Genomic DNA, 22344 nt, shown 5'->3' with positions numbered 1-22344 from the left:
GACCTTTGCTGGAGTCGGCAACCCGGCAAGATCTAAGAACAAAATACGTCACGCTTACATTGGAGGGAGTCGAGATTAACCTGAGCAATAACAGTTCATGGTGAAATACAAGTATAACAAGCAGTAGCGCTGAGCAAAGTGACTAGAACGCAACCACACACTTATAAAAAACAGTTATATAAAGTCAGGTAACACTAACCAGGCTTAGTGTGATTCTGTTTATTTGACCTTACTTTAATCCATCCGTTCGCTGACCATTGTGAAGAGGCAGACGTTTTCCTGTTGTTTTGTATTATTGCAGCTATCGGATGGAATCAATACATGGGCTACATGTGGCCATCAAAAGTAAAATCATAACGAAAACTACGCCGGTAAAATATGGGTGTAGAAAACGGCTTATGCCACAAAATGATAGCAACAAGTAAGATAGTCTGATTAGCTTCGGTTGCTATTCTAACATCACCTGTAGAATCACAGAGAAACTTTCATAACCGCGTTGTGATGCCAAACAGCGTCAATTCAGACTGAAACACATTCACTGATGGGGATGGGGGATAGCCTATGTATCAGCTGCTTGTGTGACAGTCGGACAGTGAAAACTTTACAGCGGCCGCTGCCACGGGTTAACACAGTGGTTCTCAAAGTGGGGGGCGCGCCACACAGCATCCCCAAAATAAATCTCTGGCGCCGCCACTGAGCCTGACTATTTGTGTTGGGGGGGCCCGACTTTTTTTTTTCTCCAAAGGGGGGGCCTGACAGAAAAAGTTGGAGAACCACTGAGTTAACAGTAGACTAAACTCCGGTGCACGAGCAGCACTGCAGCGGGCGATAATGTAGCTGAACCATATTAATAAACAATGAACCACGGCACTCTGGAGAAAGGTAGCCTATATGGTTGGAGAAGTAGTTCTTTAATTTAATCTGGTTTCGTATGATTAAAAACTAACCGACGCAGTCCTCTATTGATGTTGTTGTGAGCGGTGTTGCGGAGAAAATCAGCGACGTAAACCACTGTGTGGGTCATAAGAAGGCACGTAAACGGTTACGTCATGACGCAAACGATGACGCAATGACGCAATAATTCACCTTTGAACCTAATTCCCCTTTGCACCTGCATCTGTAACAATGAGTGGAACAAAGAAGGGTCGACAATGAGTGTCGAGTGTTTAATGAGTAGTGGACAGCTAACTATTTTTTCACCGATCTGCTACTGGCCCTGGTCTGTCAAATTTTAAAACTCATAGTGGCCCCCGAGCCAAAAAGTTTGCCCACCCCTGTACTAGAGCATCACTCGAAGGTGGGTTATTGTATGAGTCAAATGTACAACTTGCCTATATGCCATATAGGCTAATGGAGATGCAGTTATTTCCAGCTTTATTTAGGCTACCATTCATTCAAGCATTTTATGCCTTTTATCTGCTAATGTACAGGAGGAAGAGTGATAAACTGTCTGTCTAGTTGGCTTACATTACAGTTAAAGTTTACAGCCTAAAAAACATGGAGCATGTTTCCCCTTTTATTCATTTTTATGTCAATTTGCACATTTCATGGTGATGCTCAGCCTCTCCCCTTAACTCAGTCATCATCATGTCAACCACAATACAGAGAAATACTGATAGAAATGTGTGTGTAGTTGTTGATACATTGCTGACAGAGGGAACTAGAATACAGATTTAAGAAATATCAGTTTTTGAGCATGTACTAAGCATGTTTTGTCTTATGACTATATTACAACTATATTATAATAAAATAATATAGTATTTGTATTATTGAATTGATTATGATTATTATTATTAGTAGAAGTAGTTTATATTTGCATTAATTATGTTTTAATCTTTTTGAGGCTAGTATTTGGCAAGAAATGCAGACGTATTCACCTGTAAACGCATTTGAACGACATACATGCACATTTACCATTTACCTCACTGTATAAAAAAGTAACTTTGTTGATAATAATAATAAACAGGAATTATATTTGCAAAGTACTTTGTTTCCAAACTTTTTTTCCCACTCCTGTCGGTTGGGGGGGGGGGGGCTCATCTCACAATGTCGCTTGGGGCCCCAAGTTGGCCAGGGACGGCCCTGATGACTATTATTAATAATAACGTGTGCATAGACATTTTTCAGGGGCGGACTGACCATCTGTAGAATGCATTAGCCCCATTTTGCCTTGATGACAGCTTTGCACACACTTGGCTTCTCTCAGTCAGCTTCATGAGGCATTTGTTAACACTTTTTTGTTTACTAGATAATTCCATGTGTTTTTTCATAGTTTGGATGTCGTCGGTATTAATCTATAAATACTTTTTTGTTTACTAGATAATTCCATGTGTTCTTTCATAGTTTGGATGTCGTCGGTATTAATCTACAAATAAATGTCTTTTGACTGATACTGGAAGTTACCATGGAGATAATATTCACCGGTAAGAAGTGAATCAGCGTCTTTTAGGACCGAAAACTCTGAGTTAACCCCATCCTGCTTCGTAGTACAGGCCACAAGTGGAGATTCATGATAAGACGTAATGCTTTGAATACAAATGCAATATAAACCGGGAGGGGGCAGTTTTCCCTCCCTCACCTTGCGTACGCTTTGACGTAAATTTGCCGGGAACACAGGTCTTTTTCATTGGCAGGGTAGGGGTCTCGGTGTTTCACTTCCTTGTCTTTACCAACGAGTTTCCGCCTTTTCGGTGACGTCATTGTCTACTCCTTTTGCTGTTGGTCCTCGAAACAAGTTTTCCCCGCGTTCATCGGTGAAAGTTCACAAATTGAACGATAGTGGCGGGAGCTGTTGTCAGTCGGGGGCTGTTGTGAAGGAGTAACTTTGATAGGTATTTATAACTTTATTAGAAACGTACCCGCTGTTGTTAGTTAGTCAGTGTAAACAGTTAGATCTGTGCTGCGTTTGGGGAAGATTAGCTTTGGCGCGATGGTCTGTTTTGGTTACTTTGGAGCTTGCTAGCTTGCTTATAGCTCATAACAAAAGAAAACAGCCTGTAGTCTCCCCGAAAATGAACTTGCATAAACTATACTGCTGTAACACTGAGGTTAAAATATATGAAATCTGGCAGGGAGCTGTTGAATGTAAAAGTACATATTTAACACGTGCATAAGTTATCAACTTTAATCATGAGTGGACTTAACTGAAATGGCATTGCTTGAGAACACACAATGCAGCTTACACTAATGTACATGATGCCTACTGGATAGTGTGTAGTATGCAGTTACAAGGATTACAGCATGTTAGTTACACGGCTAATGGGCTACAATACATACTGTGCAGTGTGCATGGTTGTCTCTCATTTGTTTGTGCAACCACCTGACATCCAGATGGTTACATTCCACCTCCCCCTGTTTATGAAATTAACAACAACGTATCATTTGTTTACTTTGTCTCTAATTACTTTACTTTTGCAAATGTTGTCTCCTCTTTTTCTGTTCATGTTGCCCGTTTCTTTTTAGTATTCATTTTCACTTCATCAGGTCCTTTGAGAAACACTGTGATTACAATTTTGGAAACCACAAAATGTTTTATCACTGACAGCACTTTGCTTTTGTCACCTTTTTATTGACTGTCCATGCAAACCCATAGTTTTTTTAATTTCAGACTATATGCACTGGCACTGCATACCAAATGTTCCATAGCAGTATAAGGAATGTTAACCCAAGTCAATTCAGTTGTAATCTATCATAATGTTTTGCATTGCAGGTGGTAATACTCTCTTAAGGTAGTACAGGAGGACTTTGATATTCAGATTCTGATTACACTCACTAATATAACTACTCTCATTCAGGGTGTATTGCTCTGCTATTATAGGTGCCTGCTTAACCAAGTCAAGCTATTGCTTTCTCTGTAATCATCCATATAACTTGTCTTTTCCCTCCAATGTTTCTTGCAGGCATGGATTCTAAAAGACGCAATGGTGGCCCTAAATTTGGCGGTGCGTCCCAGGCCAAACGGGGGAAACCTGCTGGTGAATGGGAGGACAGTCCATCGCAGTTTGAAGAGGAGTTGTCCATGTTTGAAGAAGCAGAGATGGAGTCAGAGGAGATGGAGGGGAAAGCAGGGCATGATGTTATTCCCGTAGGTAAGTGTTGGACAGAAAAGCACACAGTCATAGGTGGCAGAAGTACAATGGTTTCCTGGTTAAGGAAGAGATTATTGAGTTATGTAAATGACATGTCAAACTGTATTTAAACTGTAGTCCTAAGTGTGGTATATATCTTAAACTGGGGCACCTACACAATACTTTTCTACAGAACCTAGCTATCTGTCGAATAATAATAATAATGTTATTTTACAGTGTGATTTTTATTTGTATTTTAGGTAAGTGATTTGTGTGGCTGCTAGATCCAGGTCTGAATGGCCAAATGACTAATACAGTGATGTCTTGAGTAAATTAAGCTTGCTTAGTTCTCAAGTATAAGCAGGTTTAGCTAATGGCTTCATAGCTTTGCATTGTGTATAATGCAACTGTGTTCTAACAATAACAGACTGTGGATTTAGTTAAACTTGTTACAGGAAATTCAAATGACCTTTACTGTGTTGATTTGATTTTCTCAAATACTTCAACAGTTGTTGGCTATACTTTTTGGAATAATAAATAATGCACTGGTTTGAACTTTTCTATCCACCTTGTTTTTCAGGTGACCTCTTCTCAGCAGACCTGAACCCTCGTTGGCGGCGGCCTATTGCCGCTTCCCTGGACCCGTCATCAGAAAGTTTGGTGTTTCAGCAGATTGATCTCGACTATTATTTAGGTAATTATTAACAATAACCCAGTCATCTTTTTTTCTTTGTTGTTTGGAACTAAATGACTTGATGAGTGTAGAAACGGATCACCTGCTTAAATACGGTCGCTGTATGTAAGACACATTTCCTTCTTTTTTGTTTCCACTTTGCAGGAGCGACGGTGGCAGGCATGCCCGGCCAGTCTCAGGGAAAAGTCCCGATCATTCGAATGTTTGGGGTGACAGACAGTGGCAACAGTGTGTGCTGCCATGTCCACGGTTTTGCGCCTTACTTCTATGTTCCTGCACCAGCTGGTGAGTACTTGCCATTACTTTGTCAATACATATCATCTTTGAATATTCAAATAGTACACATCTGCGCAGTACAATAGCTTTCAGTATATTACTATTAAACATTCTCTCAGTAGAAGACATTTCTATCTTTTTGGCTTTTTTTCTGAATGATTCCAGTTTTTTAGCCTAAAATAATTGATCAATTTGATTAAGTCTTACAATGTTTCCTCTTTCTGCTTCCTTTTGAAAAGGGTTCAAATCGGACTTCCTGGGTGAATTTAAAAGAGAGTTGAACTCTGTTGTCCTGAAGGACATGCGCTCCAATAAGGACAACATATCCGTCACAGTGTTGGCTGTGGACATCACCCGCAAAGAGAGTGAGTACAAGTGAAGTGTGTGAAGGAATCTTTAACACTCACAAGTCTGTTCTTTAATCTGATCAATATGAAACAGGATTTCTTATCCTAGTTACAAATTATTTAACTTTCCCAACTTACACTTGCAGGCATGTACGGTTACCATGGGAAACGCATTTTGGATTTTTTGCGGATTACCATGGCGAATCCACGTCTCATCGCCCCAGCTAAGAGGCTGCTGGAGCAGGGCTTCAAGTACGGACCTTTCCCCATCCAGTGCTACCAATCCTATGAGGCCAACATCGATTTTGAGATAAGGTGTGTGTGTGTGTGTGTTCTTTTTATCAAAACATCTGTATTAAAGCAACTATAGCTGTTATTTTAAGCCTAATGAGTCTCTCTTTGTTAGGTTTATGGTGGACTGTGACGTGGTGGGATGCTGCTGGATTGAACTTCCCAAAAGCAAGTTCAGAGTGCGTGAAGAGAAGCTCGTTGGGGGAACAGATTCTAGGTACCCAAGCAAGGTAGGTCCAAGTGCACATTTGAACTTGTTGCATAACACGGATTGATCTGTTGATAGACTTTTACAATGTTCATCATCTTCCTCCCCCTGTGTTGTCCTTTAGGAGAGCCTGTGTCAGTACGAGGTGGATGTGGGATGGACAGATCTGATAAGTCACCCTACAGAGGGAGACTGGCAGAGGATCGCTCCGCTCAGGGTGCTCAGCTTCGACATCGAGTGTGCAGGAAGAAAAGGTGGGTTTCATTCTCCATTGCACTCTAAACAGCATGCATACTAAAACCCATTACATATTTTTGGCCACGAGATCAGATATACTTGACCTTACTTACATACTCGATGAAAAGAAAATGCAGAGTTTGATTCTGACATTTTTCTTCCCAGGAATCTTCCCAGAGGCAGACAAAGACCCCGTGATTCAGATAGCCTCTATGGTGCAGCGTCAGGGTGAGTCAGAGCCCTTCATCCGCACCGTGTTCACGCTCCAGTCCTGTGCCAGCATCGTGGGCTCTCAGATTTTGTGCTTCACACAGGAGAAACAGCTACTGCAGGTACGCACACTAGCTTCAGTAAGGCCTGAAAAACATAACTATTAGTTAACTGTTGTTGATCTTTTGTTATGTCATTGTGTTTCTGTGAGCAGAGCTGGGCCGAGTTTTTGAGGACAGTGGACCCAGACATCATCACCGGATACAACATCCAGAACTTTGACTTTCCCTACTTGATCAACAGGGCAGCTACTTTAAAGGTGCCACATTTTGTGAAATACTTGCATGCAATACAAGGCCTAAAATCACCAGATTAACAGTAATGCACAAAAGTACCTGAGCACAACCTCCAGAAGAATGTATTAATGATCATATTTGTGTAAGACATTTCTGTTTTGTCTTTTAACTCACTCAAACATGTTTTTGGTGTTCAGGTGAATTTATTTCCCTACCTCGGCCGGGTGCGGGGCATCAAGTCAGTCATGCGAGACTTAAACTTCCAGAGCAAGCAGATGGGCCGCAGAGAGAACAAGATCATTAACATGGAGGGCCGAGTTCAGTTTGATCTACTGCAGGTCAGCTTCAACAGCAACTTTAACAATATTTAAGTTACAAGCAGTTGAGTAAGACCGCTTTGATTGAACACAGTCTGATTAGTATTATTGTCTCAGGTTCTTCTCAGGGATTATAAACTGCGCTCCTACACACTGAACGCTGTGAGTTACCACTTCCTACAAGAACAGAAAGAGGATGTGCAGCACTCCATCATCACGGATCTGCAGGTAAAGCACAAACTGGTGAAACTTGTTGCATCTGGAAGAGAGATTGCCATCATGAAAAGATTCAAAATGAACTTCCCTCCTTTTTGATTTTCTCCACCACAGAATGGCAACGAGCAGACTCGTCGTCGTCTAGCCGTCTACTGCCTGAAAGACGCCTACCTCCCGCTGCGCCTGCTGCAGAAGCTTATGTGTGTGATTAACTACATGGAGATGGCCAGAGTGACGGGCGTTCCTCTCACCTACCTGCTCTCCAGAGGGCAGCAGATCAAGGTCGTCTCTCAGCTGCTGCGACAGGTAACCAAGGCAAACACATGGGAGAGTTACTGTATGTATATGTACAGATTTAAGTATGAAAACTGTGTCTGTGTGTTTAGGCCATGAAGCAGGACCTGGTCATGCCTGTTGTGAAGACAGAAGTAGGAGAAGACTACACTGGAGCGACTGTCATTGAGCCGGAGAAAGGGTATGTACATCTGCTGTTAGTGTGAGTGTATGCTCTCAGTGAAGCCTCTCTCATACCTGTCCATTACCGTCTTTTTCTCTGTGTAGGTATTACAGCATCCCCATTGCTACGCTGGATTTCTCCTCCCTGTATCCGTCCATCATGATGGCTCACAATCTGTGCTACACCACCCTGCTGCAGAAAGGCTCAGGGGAACAACTGAGGTCAGAAGTTATTTTGCTTGAGTGTTTTTCAAATCCAAAAGAGAATTCGTTTTTGATCTGTGTCAAACTGCAAACATTTAAAATGAACCCTTCTGGATTGTAAACGTTTAAAAGGTTCTGAATAGATTTTGTTTCTCTAAACTTCGTCGTCTTGCAGCAAAAATGTGGATCGCAAAATGTCTAATTTATACCACTTTCCTGCTGTTAAATCTTATGAGCTAGATGGGAATTTTCGTTTACATTTAACCAGCCTCTAGGCTTATTTTAGTTAATAGTTTACACTTTTGTTAACATCACTTCTCTACGAACATTACTTCCATCTTCGGCTTTTTTATTATGAACACATTACATTTAACAATGTTAAGTGTTGTATGATATCAACCTATATGAGCTAACATCTGAACCGGTTGTGTTTCTTCAGCCTCGCTCCAGAGAACTTCATCAAGACTCCCACTGGGGACATGTTTGTGAAAAGCTCTGTGAGGAAAGGACTCCTGCCTGAGATCCTGGAGAACCTGCTGTCTGCCAGGAAGAAGTATGTCAAATAAATCACTCGATTAAACCAACCTGAACTAAAGCTAACGGCTTGCGATTCTGCAGACGGCTCCAGTCCCACTGTACCTATCTATCTAATCTTACTTGCTGGTAACCCTTGTAGTGTCTCTGGAAAAATAACAAAATGTGTAGGGGGGCCCGTCTTCATCAAGTAGTTGACGAATTAGTGGATTTGGTTTAAGGGAACAAAGAATTCTTAAGTTTGTCAGTCAGCTATTAAATGCTTTTTTCATACTGAATGGTTATTTTCAAGAACCCTATTAGCCAGTCTCTGTTAAACAGTTTTACAGCTCTGTTGATTAGATCCACTATGAATGTATTTAGGGCCTAAAGATGGCTGTACCTGAACAAAACACAGGAATCATTTATAAAATACTTATTATATATTTTAGTCACAACAAAAATAAATCTGATAATTTTGCAGACATGGCTACCTGCTCATTCTCTCCCACTTTGTCCACAGGGCCAAAACGGAGCTAAAGAATGAGACGGACCCCTTCAAAAGGCAGGTGCTGGACGGCCGGCAGCTGGCTCTCAAAATCAGTGCAAACTCCGTGTACGGCTTCACGGGGGCTCAGATCGGCAAGCTGCCCTGCCTGGAGATCTCTCAGGTGGGCACTTTGCTCTGGGTCTCATGTCGGTGTTAAAGTTAATGCACTTTGTTCTCCTTTTGATACAATTATTGGAAACCAAACAGAGGGTTTTCAATACATTTGGTTTCATTATGGCAGCTTGCAGTTTTGAATGGATTCAATGTAATACTATTAGGCATAGGCCTACTTATATGGATTACATATTTCAATACATTAATCAACTTTAACCTCTCCTTAGCTTAAACATTTACCTTAACCCACAAAATGCTGTTTCTAAAAATACCAAATGTTTACAATTCTGGCTCAAACACAGCTGTTTTTAACTTCATGCTAAAGTCAGAGCTGGGAGGGTAAACTACAGAGATGTAGAGCAAAGATGTGTGTGTAGATAGAAGCACCAGAACAGGTGGAACAAATGTGTAACAATCAGCCACAACGGTCTGTTTTTGTTTCTGTTCTGTGGAGGGTTGACTTGGTTACACCCCCACAGAGAGCTGTTTCTACATGAGCTGTTATGAGATAAAAAGCTTTAAGGCAATTTTGTCCCTGGCATTGAAAGACATGATGACGCTTTTCCTTCATTGCTGATGGCCTCTGGTTTCAACCCCACTGATCATTTAGTGATTTTTTAATTTAAATCGTCTCATCGTCTTTTTCTCATTTAGAGCGTCACAGGTTTTGGAAGACAGATGATCGAGCAAACCAAACAGCTGGTGGAGTCCAAGTACACCATTTCCAATGGTTACCAAGGTGATGCCAAGGTGAGGAACTGCGCCCGATATCCTATCTTTTTTTGTTCCTTACTTGTAGTTAACACCTTTAATGTATGAAGGCTTTGGAACCTCCTATCTGAAGCTTTTTAATGGACCCTCTTTGTGTATGCGTTGTTTAAATGTTTTTATTTAAATGTTTTAAAGGTTATTTATGGGGACACAGACTCCGTCATGGTTAAGCTCGGAGTTGCCACAGTGCAGGAGGCCATGAACATCGGGAGGGAGGCGGCAGAGTGGGTGTCGACTCATTTCACACCTCCCATCAAACTGGAGTTTGAGAAGGTAACATTTCTGTCCACTTAGATTTATCAAAGCATTTGTCTCGGTCAGTTTAACATCTGTGTCTTGAATGGGCCCTTCTGGCCCACGTGCTTGAGAACAAAACGTAAAAGCCATGATTTGGACCATAGAGTTTGAGCGTCCCCCTCATTAGAGATGTGTTTTGTCCCTTCCACAGGTGTACTACCCATACCTGCTGATCAACAAGAAGCGCTACGCAGGCCTGTATTTCTCCGGAAGTGCAGACACTCATGAAAAGATGGACTGTAAAGGCATTGAAACGGTCCGCAGAGACAACTGCCCTCTGGTGGCTAACCTCATCAACACCTGTCTGCAGAAATGCCTCATAGACAGGTACAGACACACACATTCTGTTCTTAATGAAACATCAGTGCAGAAGTTATCCAGTGATTTCAGCCATTATTCACTTTACAATCCATCAGATACATTTACTTTTCAAACCTTATGATCCTGCAACTACCTGACACAATAAGCGAATTAAGCGCTTTGAGCACCAGGAAAAGTGCTAAATAAATCAAATGTATTATTATTATTATACAAAAACAAAGGTCTACATTTATCTACAGACAATGAACCTTAACAACACTATTAGATGTTTGTTTGTTATGAAAGTAATCACTGCTGTTGTGATGTCTCTTCAGGGATCCTCAGGGTGCCGTGGCTCACGCTAAAGAAGTGATCTCAGACCTGCTGTGCAACCGCATCGACATCAGCCAGCTCGTCATCACCAAGGAGCTGACGCGCACGGCGCAGGAGTACGCCGGCAAACAGGCGCACGTAGAGCTGGCCGAGAGGTGTGTGACACGCAGCATCTCATTTCAATGAATATATAACATAATGTTTTTCTGGGATACGCTCATTCTAACGTCCCGATGTCTCTCAGGATGAGGAAAAGAGACGCCGGCAGCGCCCCGAACCTGGGGGACCGAGTGCCGTACGTCATCATCAAGGCTACAAAGGGAGTGGCAGCGTACATGAAGTCAGAGGTCTGTAGTGATCTTTAATTATTTTTCTACATCATTTGATTTGATTTGTACACCCCTGTTCTCTTGTTTTTTTGCATTTTAAGAAATCACAGGGCGTACACAACAAAGGGAATTGCAGTTTAAAAGACAATAAGAAAAATAACAATCAACGAATAAGAAGAAAGACAAAACAGTTTGAACATTTATTAATATCGTATAGCTAACAGATTACGGATTCATCATTAATTCTAAATGAACAGTCACCTCACTGGAGGGTCATTAGTTATATTTTGTGTTACCTCATCCACCTTTCCAATCTTTCATCAAATATATGAACTAGATTTATTATTTTCCATTCCATATTGACTGTATAATTCCTCGTATCCTTAACCAATTCCTTGTCATTTGTCTAATTATTGCTACTTTAAATAGTAGGAATAAGTAAGTATTCTTCTTCTTGATCTCTTCTTGTGTTTTTATAAGTGCTAGGATGTGTGGGTGCATCCCCCTGTTTTTATACATGTTCATTTTTTAGTGATATTTAATTTTGCGCACGTCTCTTTAGGACCCGATCTTCGTGCTGGAGAACAACATTCCCATCGACACACAATACTACCTGGAGCAGCAGCTGTCCAAACCCCTGCTGAGAATATTTGAGCCCATCCTGGGAGAGAGCAAGGCCGAGAACATCTTGCTCAGTGAGTCTGCGATAGTGCGGAAACAGTTCCTCGATTAACTCAAAAGCTTTGATGCAATTTAGGTCATTGGGTGCAGCCCTATTCACAATCACACACATACGATAGTCTTATTTTAATTTAGAAAATAACATGACACATTTTAAAGCCCTATCATTAGAAAAACGTGATTCAGTAATCTAATATTTACTTTGACAACAACCAAAGCAAGAGTCAATGCTGTACAGTCCAGCCAATACACTTAAAATACTTCCTAAATAGTTTTCTATCTGTGTTTTTTTTACATTTTTTTAATCTTTTTTAAATTTACACCAAGTAAAATTCCTTGTATGTGTTAACCTACCTCGTAATAAACCTGTTTCTAAAGATGTACTATAGATATGCTAGTTAAATAAATGACACTTGGCATGTGTATCATTTTTAAAGCTTTTTCCTGGTGTGTTTCAGAGGGCGACCACACGCGCTGTAAGACGGTGTTGACCTCAAAGATCGGGGGCCTCATGGCCTTCGCTCAGAAGAGGAGCACCTGCATCGGCTGCAAAGCCGTGCTCAAAAGCGACAGTATGTGTGCTCAGACTTTGAAGATTTACTATTTCCTTCTTTCCTAAAACAAGTGGTTTCGCTTTTTGGTTAGACGTCACTTTTGACTCGAAGGGGTTTTACAGAGATCTTTGTGTGTAACATCTACCGTGTCTTTGCAGCCGCTGTGTGCGATTTCTGTAAGAAGAAGGAGTCTGAACTGTACCAAAAAGAGGTGGGCAAATGACTGTTATAACATGTACATTTCATTTATCCAATGTTTTTATCGAAAGCAACTTACCACAGGTGCAATCTACCATGAATAAAATGAAGTCAATTCGCTTGAAATAAGCCAAACCATTTTTTGTGCTACGTACAGAAATAAGAAGGTATTTCTGTTTTTCTTTTCGATTTTATAGCCATGATGCAGTTTCTCACTATCTGGGCTTAGTTTATTTGATTTGAAGGTTCCAGTTGTGTCTTTGTTTGTATAAAAGCTTTGATTTATTGCTTTTTGTTGTGCTTTTGATCAAAGGTTGTCTAATGTTATTCGTAACCCCTCAGAGAGACATCAAGGGAATTCAATATCATGTATTATGGTAGATCAAGCAGAACGACTATTTCAATGTTAAATGCCAGTATTCTATTTATTAACCCTTGTTAGTTTGCCTTTCTAGTAAAGCATCACTCAAATTGTTATTTTGAAGTGTTTAAGGGGTTAATATCGTATCAATACATTTCTAACGCTTATGGTTTCAATTTCAGATCTTCCACCTGAGCACTCTGGAGGAGCGTTTCTCCCGCCTGTGGACTCAGTGCCAGCGGTGCCAGGGCTCCCTCCATGAGGATGTGCTCTGTACCAGGTACATAAACAGCACATATTTAACTGCGTTTCACTGCAGAATCATGGCTGAGCACACAGTAACCCTGTCCCTCCTCCACAGTCGGGATTGTCCCATCTTTTACATGAGGAAGAAGGTCCAGAAAGATTTGGATGACCAGAGCAATCTGGTGAATCGCTTCGGATGGTGAAAGGCTCCTTCCAGATGACCGCAAACTCATATCGTCTCTATTGTTCTAATGTCTGTAGTGCTTGTAAAAATGCATATATGTTACACTATTTCTATGTTTTCTACTATGAATAAAATGTCCTTTTTGTAAAATAAGATCAAGCGACAATCTATTTCTTCGTCATAGGATAATTTGACTATCATTGAAATATTTGTATTGGACCAAACACTATACATACAGGATGCTGAGCCAGACTAAATGCACATGCAGTATTTCCTGTGTGAAGGGGTTTAAGCTGTATGAAACTACAGTCCCCAACTTTATTGACGTCAGAGTAATTGTGATAGTGTAATTTTTCGGGAAATGAAAAGAGGAACTTAATAGCTTTCCTCAGAATTATTGTGCCAGTCATACCTCAAAAGCCACATCCCCAAAACCCTGATTGTTAACGTTTGATCGCACAAACTAGTTTTCTCTCTTGAAAGATATTATCTTTCAAGTATTATCAGTAATTACAAAGTGGGCGTGGCGTTCAAGCACTACACTTCTTAGTGTGCAGTGGTGGAATGTAAACAAGTAGATTTACTCACGTATTGTACTTATTTTGGGTTACTTGTACTTAACGAGTATTTCCATTTCCTGCTACTACGTACTTCTACATTAACTGCACTATATGTATTTGACAGTCTACTTGAGTACATTTAGCTGATCATACCTTTGATACTTTTACTGAACTCAGGACTTTTACTTGTAATGGTGTATGTTTAGACTGTGGCATTAGTACTTTTACTTAAGAGGATGTGAGAACTTTTTTGTGTTGGTGGTAAATTCTTGTGTCCTGCATTTCTTTTTTTGACCACACATTCAATCTTAACCAGCAAAGATCAACATTGGATAAACAAAACAGACGAGACGTTAAAGCTGAAGACATTTACTTGTTAATTACAGCAGAGTTCATTACAGATGTAAATGCTGCTGGTTAAACACCATAGCTAGAGACCCTTCATGGATGAATTGACTTCAGCTAGCAGGATGCTAACTGAGGTTAGCGCATAACACTTAATGAATAAGTGGACAGCAGTGTGTTGATGCAGATGTTTTTTAATTGGGGAATGCTGTGTTTTTAATGCTTCAAAAATAGAAGTTTAACTATCCATTTGATTTAGGTGACAGTTATACCAAAGAGGACACACACGACTATAACTGAAATGCCCTATTTAATATCCTTAATGGTAAATGAATGATCTGAAGGCCCAATACTGGGAACACACACCTCTTCTGACACATTATTGGGTGAACTGTACTGCTGTGCTGTTTTAAGGCAAAATCAGTACCTAAAGGGTTAAAGATCCATCCTGTCTCGTGTGTGTTCAGACCAGAGTGCTATCCAGATATTCCTCAACCTTTATTTCACTTATTATGAAGCATGATTAGTTAACAGGACTGTTTCTGTGTGAGCTCTGAAGAGAAGCCGAGGTAAACACCCGTTTCTTCACCAGTGTGGTTTAAATGTTGCATGTAGTACAACTGAAACACCAGAAACACTGACATAACACAATGTGCATTAAAAGTGTACTTTGGAATACAGTGTGGAACAAACAGCAGGGCTGACACTTCAAACAGTAAGCTAACGATGGACACACATCTCAACCAAGCATTTGACACAGCTTTCAGTCTGTTATTCCTATAAAAAAAAACACCATATTCCTGAGTAAACTTTACCTAGATAGAAATGAATAAAGTGCACCTAGGAGACTGGAACACAGTTTTGAGGCTTTGTTAATGTGGTGATCCTATCATGATACAGCATTTTCATTGGATATATGGTGAGACAAAAATACTGCTGATGTGTTTGAAGCCCCAGAGGACGCTCTAACCTTTTAAAAACCTGAAGGGGAAGACAACAAACATTTACCAAAGTATTGACCAATCATCTAGAAGCAAATAACCCTAACCCCTTTCACAGTAAACATTGTACTGGTCAATATAGTTCCATGTAGGACTCCATAAAAACAGATGTGTACCGAGTAATCAAAAACCACCCTACGCAGAGAGTCCTAGAACAATATTGGAGATTTGGACTGAATGTGCAAAGTACTCTCTGCACCGCTGTGTCGTCAACGGGAGCTGTAAAATCACTGGCTGGACAAAAATCACAAGTCAAAGAGAAATACCTTTACAGACAAATCAATCATTTTATCCCAGACTCCAACTAAGTCTGACAAACTTAACTAAACTCAACTAAAACTGCAGTTTCTAGATGTTTGTTGACAAAACTGAAGAAAAAAAAGAATACTGAATTTACAGCGTTGTGGTGCCATACTGTAAATGGAAACTTAGACAGCAGTGAAAATGGATTTTGCCACGTCTGCTTTCCTGTCTGGAGATATGCCATCTCCATCCAACGTGACAGAGGAGGTGCAGTGTGTTAGGGCAAGCATGAAACAAGTGCGATAAAGGATGTGCTACTGTGTGTGTGTGTGTGTTTTGCTATAGTATAGTGCAACGTCTCTGCGTGCTCTTCTTGCTCTTCTTGTTGCTGCGGTTGGTCTCCTTGTACTTTCTAATTTCACGTACTAGTGAATAGAAAGCTTCCTCCACACCCTGCAAAACAGAGACAAAGAAATATTTGTCTCAAAACATGTAATGTGTCCTTTGGTTATGGACATCGTTCCTACAGAACCTCTTGCTTGCATCATTGCAGACTGCAAATGAGCGTCTTTCCACAATAATTGTATTGTTCAAACACAAACACATGGTTCAGAAAACACATCAAAATACCCAGCAGTATATGGAGCTGTTAAAATAAGCTTTGACTAGCAATAACATTAAAATGTGTGTTCCATGTTTATGACTCGGTAATAATAATAATAATACTTGAGTGTAATCTACATTATTTAAATATTAGACCCTTATTTAACCAGGTAGGTCACATTGAAATGACAACATATATTTCATGACAGAGCCCTGGCTTTGTCGTTAGCATAAAAGTGTTTAAGCTAAATACACACAATATTTTAAACACATTAACCGTTCATACACCCTACGTACCTGTCTGGTTTTGGCGGAGGTCTCGACGAACGGGACTCCGTAGCTTCGTGCGAGTTCCTGCGCCTGCCGGGACTCCACTGTGCGGGTTCCCAGGTCGCTCTTATTCCCCACCAGCACCATGGGGACACTGTCGCTGTCCTTCACCCTGTTGATCTGCTCTCTGAGGAGGAGGAGGAGGAGGAGGCACACACAAAAAGCATCTAAGAGACTGTGGACAACTGGCTTTTATCTCTGCAACAACTCATATTTTCATCAGTATTGTAGGGCTGTGTTTTTAAATCGATCGACAGAAAAATAACCCCCAACTATTCTGATAGTTCATTCATTGTTGAGGTAACTTTTCATGCCAGCAATGCTATTTTTATATGGAAATGTCCTGCTTTTTTATATAAACACTCAGGGTATATGCAGGAATCCTGAATTCAGATGTAATACCTTTTAAGACCTTTTTTAAAGACCTTTACCATACATTTTAAGACCTCATCGCCACTTTGAGTTCTAACCGTTACCTTGGCGACACACTTTACCTCACATTCACTATATACAGTATTGATTGTCCTTCCTCCTTATCTTCAAACCATTTGGACGCAAACTTGCATTTCCCCATAACGATGTTGTTTAACAACCGGCGTAAACGGACCTTCGTGCTATCAAGCAGTGAGCGTGCGATGTCCTGTTCAGATGACGTCAAACCCAACGGGATGCCATCAATAAACTACACAGAATCACACTACACACCTACGCAATGATTACATTCAGGCAGACTGTAGAACACAACCTCTTTGGGCAATTTATATACTTATTGAAAACAAGCTACAAAATGTAATACCTTGGAAAATGCCATTTAATACTTTTTAATAGCCTTCATTTTCGCTAAATTGATTGATCAACTTTCAATACTTTCTAAGACCCCGCCGACACTATATTGAATTGGATATCTTTGGGACTTTGGACTGAGAAAACAAGCTATTCAAATACATAACCTTGGTTTTGAAACGCTTAGATGGACTTTTTATTTAATTTAATTTTTTTTTTTTTTAAATTGTCTTTGACATATTTATCTTTTGGACGACAGACCAAACGATACATCTAGAAAATAATCTGCAGGTTAATCGCTTATTAAAATAAACATTAGTTGCAGTAAAGTGTTGCTTTATATATATTTGGATCAGTTCATGAATTTGCAAACAAGATTGTAGTGTGCATTTGACCCATTGAACTCACCACATTCAGCAGATATGCGGCACAGATAATTACAGTTCCTGCTCATCAGGAAGTTGCCTTTGCACTGCTAGACTGTCTGAAGTAGCACACTACTCATATCTGAAAGTATGCTAGGCGCATCTAAAACACTAATTGTGCCAAGTCAAACACACACCATTGAAATGGAATGCACTAACAGTCCTTCTCTCTCAGTGTTGTTTCAGCTCCTTTTTTCAGCTATCTACAGTATGGCGATATGCACTGGGTAAAGCCCAAAGTAACTAGTACCTGTAGAGGTGAACGTCCTCGAAGGACTTGATGTTGTTGAGGGCGAACACACAGAGGAAGCCCTCTCCTGTCCTCATGTACTGGTCCCTCATGGCGCTGTACTCCTCCTGACCCGCAGTGTCCAGGATGTCCAGCAGACAAGTCTCTCCATCGATCACCACCTGCTTTCTGTACGAGTCCTGAAACACAGCGTCGACATGATCATGCAGGCGGCAAGAAAAAGAGCATGCCAAGAAATCTGACAATGGATTGCATCATGGTTCATTCCCATGACAGTCACCGCTGCGTCATGCTGCAACTTGTTGAATGGAACGTTTTGTAAAGAAGTGGCGAAAACGTGTTTAACTCGGGAGACTTACAACCAACTTGTGTGGATTTCTAGGCATCAATGTGGGAAGAATATGAGATAACGTGATAAAGTTAGCAGTGTTGATTTATATATGTCATTGGAAATTATTTTATACTAACAAGGGCTGACAGGAGAGCTGCTTCAGTGAGTCTTATTTCAACTTTTGGAGGATTCTGCCGTTTTTAATAAAGCCTTCAGCCCCTCTGATGGTGCAGCATATTTGTGACAGCATGGCCTTATTAATACCACGGTGCCCCTTTACACAGTCACGTTATACTCAACTGTTTGTTTAAATATCTATTGTTACTGTTTACTTTGCACATTAATTGTATTGTTCATACACAAACAGATGGTTAAGAAAACACAACAAACTACCCAGCAGTATGTGAAGCTGTTACAATAAGCTTTGACTAGCAATAGCATTAAAATGTGTCTTCCATGTTTATGACTCAGTGATAATAATACTTGAGTGACATTATTTAAATATTAGACCTTTATTTAACCAGGTAGATCACATTGATATGACTAAATATCTTTCCTGACAGAGCCCTGGCTTTGTCAGTAGCATACAAGTGTTTAAGCTAAATACACACAATATTTTAAAAAAACACATCAAGTTTAAACTACAGGAACACAGACAAAGAAAGCAGATATAGCTCGAAAGCAATTACAATCTCTAATTGAACTACCCTGCAACCTCTTCTACATAAATGCTCTAAATGGGATCAACCGATCTGTCCATCAGCAGCGTCAGAGAGCGTAAAGCCGTTAGCTCATTTCAGTGGGAGCCTCAGGGACTTCCAGTAAATGGTTGTCAATAGAGCACAAACACTAATATAACAATATGACTCATACAGCTGCAAGATTAATACTTGAACTCCTAATTTGTTAAGTATACCCTGTTGCTTATACGTTTGTAAGGTGTTTAATGGCAGTCTTGACTTGTACTGGAGTATTGCTTTGCTATTTAAATGTATTTATTCTTTCTATTAAAGTGCCCAGCCGAGATTTAAATAAGACACAAACATACCTTGGTCATAATTGGCCAGATTGATTTTAAATATTACAATGTTTACTAATATAGGCATATAAGAAAACACTACATAGGTTGTCCTGCTTCAATCTTTTAAATATTGTAAAAGGCACATGTAAGGGAAGGATGAACCACTTAAGGCACAAGGGTGGGTAACATCATATCTTCCTGTGTATTAGTTGATGTCTGGTAACAGGACAGATGTGGTTTTGCAGTGGGTGTTTATACAGCTCTAAAGCCACATTAGTTCAGGAAAAACTCCCATTAATGAGTTCCGTGGTAAACTCATAGATTAGATATAGGCTATTATTATTATTGTTAAATACTTAAGTAGATTAACTCAAGTACTGTACTTTAAAAAAAAGTGTTTTACTCCACTATAATTCAAAGGTAAATTGTTATTCCACTATTTTTTATGTATTTAAATACCTTAAATCACATTGCAGATTTAGATTAGTGATGTGAAATATAATCAAAACTTTTAGTAACATTCACAAGCTCCTCTACAGTGTACAAAGTAAATAACATGATATGATTCTGAAATGGGCCATTCACTTTTGGTACTTTCAGTCTATTCTAATGCTAATACTTTTCTGCTTTTACTTGAGTAACTATTTGATTGCAGGACTTTTATTGATACACAGTATTCCTACACTCTGGTACTTTAACTAAAGTACAAGATGCCAGTACTTCTACCACCTCTTCCTCTCCATGTCACTGTGTCTGATGGGCAGCACCTCACCTCAATGGTCGGATCATATTCATCTACGAAGTGGTTCTGGATGAGCTGGATGGTGAGAGCGCTTTTCCCCACACCTCCTGCCCCGACCACCACAAGTTTGTACTCAGTCATGCCTGGAAAACATCAAATAATGCTATTAAACAAGTATCAAGGGGAAGATCCTGGTGAAGATGAACAAATCACAGCCTCTTCCTCCCCACACTGACATGGCGAAGACACTGACCCAGATTTAAGATTACCCTCCCCGACGTTATTTCTTTATGTTAAGTACATAGTTACTGAATCGATATTGGTAGAAGTCTTTCATCGTACTTACCTTAAGTGGAGTTTATCACAGCCAGTGAAAATATAGTTAAAATAACGAGTAAAATGGATAAATGAGATTAGCTTGCTACATAACGTTAGCCTGAGACGATTTCCTTATTCAAAGGCACTTGTAGACAAACTGCAGGATCTTTCCACAACTTGTTTTTCCTCAATACAGTTACGTGTCAGTATATGAAACACAGATTGATGACGCTATTAGCACAATCTAACTTCATATAATGAATACATTAAAAGCTTGAGTCCGTGCGAGTTCCTATTTGGTCTCCATTGTGGCTCATTGAAAGAAGCAGAGCATTTTCACGTTAATCCCCGTCATCAAACAACCAATGAACGGACGGCAGTGAGACAGACGTCGCGACGGTCCAATCACATGGAGTGTTAGCTGTTATCCCCGCCCATAGCTGGCAAATCAGTCCAATCATAAACAGGAGTAGCCCTTATTGGGCGTGGCTTTTCGGGCAAACTTTTTTTCTCTCTCAGATGGTTCTTCTCAACTCCTCAGATATATTTGATTCACATCACAAAGGAATTCATTTTCATATGAGCAGCACCTATTGAATCTGTTTTATCAAAAATGTTAAAGCTTTACGAACTTCAGCATCATTTATTGCATTCCAATACAGCTCCGCAATTACTGCTATCTATCTATTTTATACATAGGGCTTTTATTTTGAAATAATTCACCGAAATGGTCTACCTTTACTAGAATTAGTGTTCAGCGCCCTCCTGTGGTAACAGTGCGCATCTACAGTCTTACATTTTGATTTCTGCACAATAATAATAATCCCTATAGAGTCCAGTGCTTCTCAAAGTGTGGTCCGCGGACCACTGGTGGTCCGTGAGCGCCCCCTAGTGGTCCGTGAGTATATTGGTAACATTTCACATTTTAAATAAATAGATTTATTTAAGTTTTTCGCACTCTCGCGGGAATATCTCCGCAATGGAACGAGCTTAAGTTTCACTTTCGATTGCATGATATAGCCCAGATAAGCACCTTCGTCACACATGTTGCCACTTGTTTGTACAATTTTCAGGCGATTTGTAAAAAACGATGTGTTTTTGGATATTTGTGGAGTTAGGTGGTCCGCGAGTGTTTTTTTATTGGTTAAGTGGTCCTTGGTATGAAAAAGTTTGAGAAACACTGCTATAGACCATTTTAATACAGAGAAACAGAAAATGCCATAGGAGGTTAAAAGTCATATAACACAAACTGCATTGATTCGGAGTCATTGGGTCTAATGACATGGACCCTATTGGAAAAAAACTGCATTATATCTTAAAATATATTCATATCAAATTTAAGGTGGACTCAAATCCAAATAAAAGGGGTGTGCCCTACTTGACTAGGGTAGTATTACAATGCTGCATTCATCTAGTGTAATAGGGCAGCAGGGCATGGAAGATATAACAACAAAAACGGATAATATATATTATTAAAATATTTTTGTAAACTCAATTTATGACACATTGGTAATCAAATATAGGTGTACATTGTTTTCTGTGTTGTGTTTATTATGACTTTTCATTCTATACTATATTCAGATCTTTTTTTCAACTTTTTAATGTTATCACTATATCTTGACTTTATTTTGATTATATTAATGTATTACTTTGTGTCATAATAAATCTGTCTAGGTGGCTTGCCAACCATTTTATAATGGGCTAAGGCAGCAATAAATGTCCTAACTGCTGACCTCATGTCATTTTGCAAAAGTAAACTATTACAATTTGGAAAATAATCCTAATTTCACTCACACACACACACACACACACACACACACACACACACACACACACACACACACACACACACACACACACACACACACACACACACACACACACACACACACACAGGCATCATGCCCCACCCTCTGGACGTCATCCTCACTTCCGGTGTCTGTGACGTCCATGTTTCTCCCTCACTCTCCCACTGAGTGCATCTGCTCTCCCATCTAATCTTTGCCTAAAATCACGGAGATAATCCTGCATCCATCTGTCTCGAGAGAAAGACAGAGAACTGACATTGCGCTCATGATGTATAAAACACTAATTTAATGCGTCATAATGCTGATATTCCTGATGACATGATTGTGCTGAAGT

The 22344-nt window shown here is 40.0% G+C and overlaps 2 protein-coding genes across 2 annotated transcripts; one reads left to right on the top strand and one right to left on the bottom strand.

Annotated features, from left to right (window-relative positions):
- The first annotated feature begins 2701 nt into the window (after positions 1-2701).
- On the top strand, positions 2702-13405 carry pold1 (polymerase (DNA directed), delta 1, catalytic subunit). Its single transcript, XM_034212908.1, has 27 exons — positions 2702-2831; positions 3900-4088; positions 4648-4761; positions 4906-5046; positions 5277-5402; positions 5531-5699; positions 5791-5905; positions 6008-6137; positions 6286-6452; positions 6545-6649; positions 6824-6964; positions 7061-7171; positions 7274-7465; positions 7546-7634; positions 7721-7837; positions 8259-8372; positions 8856-9003; positions 9651-9746; positions 9903-10040; positions 10216-10391; positions 10700-10852; positions 10942-11044; positions 11589-11721; positions 12166-12279; positions 12420-12472; positions 13003-13100; positions 13182-13405. Exons 2-27 carry the CDS (start codon positions 3902-3904, stop codon positions 13267-13269), a joined length of 3318 nt encoding a protein of 1105 aa, XP_034068799.1. The 5' UTR covers positions 2702-2831; positions 3900-3901; the 3' UTR covers positions 13270-13405.
- Positions 13406-14163: 758 nt separating this feature from the next.
- zgc:55558 (uncharacterized protein LOC393228 homolog) lies at positions 14164-20538 on the bottom strand. Its single transcript, XM_034212951.1, has 5 exons — positions 20231-20538; positions 19915-20027; positions 17791-17969; positions 16300-16459; positions 14164-15852 (listed from the first exon to the last, which is right to left on the bottom strand). The coding sequence occupies exons 2-5, from the start codon at positions 20023-20025 to the stop codon at positions 15739-15741; spliced, it is 564 nt and encodes a 187-aa protein (XP_034068842.1). The 5' UTR covers positions 20026-20027; positions 20231-20538; the 3' UTR covers positions 14164-15738.
- Between the last annotated feature and the right edge of the window lie 1806 nt (positions 20539-22344).

The sequence above is a fragment of the Gymnodraco acuticeps genome, unplaced genomic scaffold, assembly GCF_902827175.1.
Source record: "Gymnodraco acuticeps unplaced genomic scaffold, fGymAcu1.1, whole genome shotgun sequence".
Lineage (NCBI taxonomy): Eukaryota > Metazoa > Chordata > Actinopteri > Perciformes > Bathydraconidae > Gymnodraco > Gymnodraco acuticeps.
This window is presented reverse-complemented; position numbering and strand designations above follow the sequence as displayed.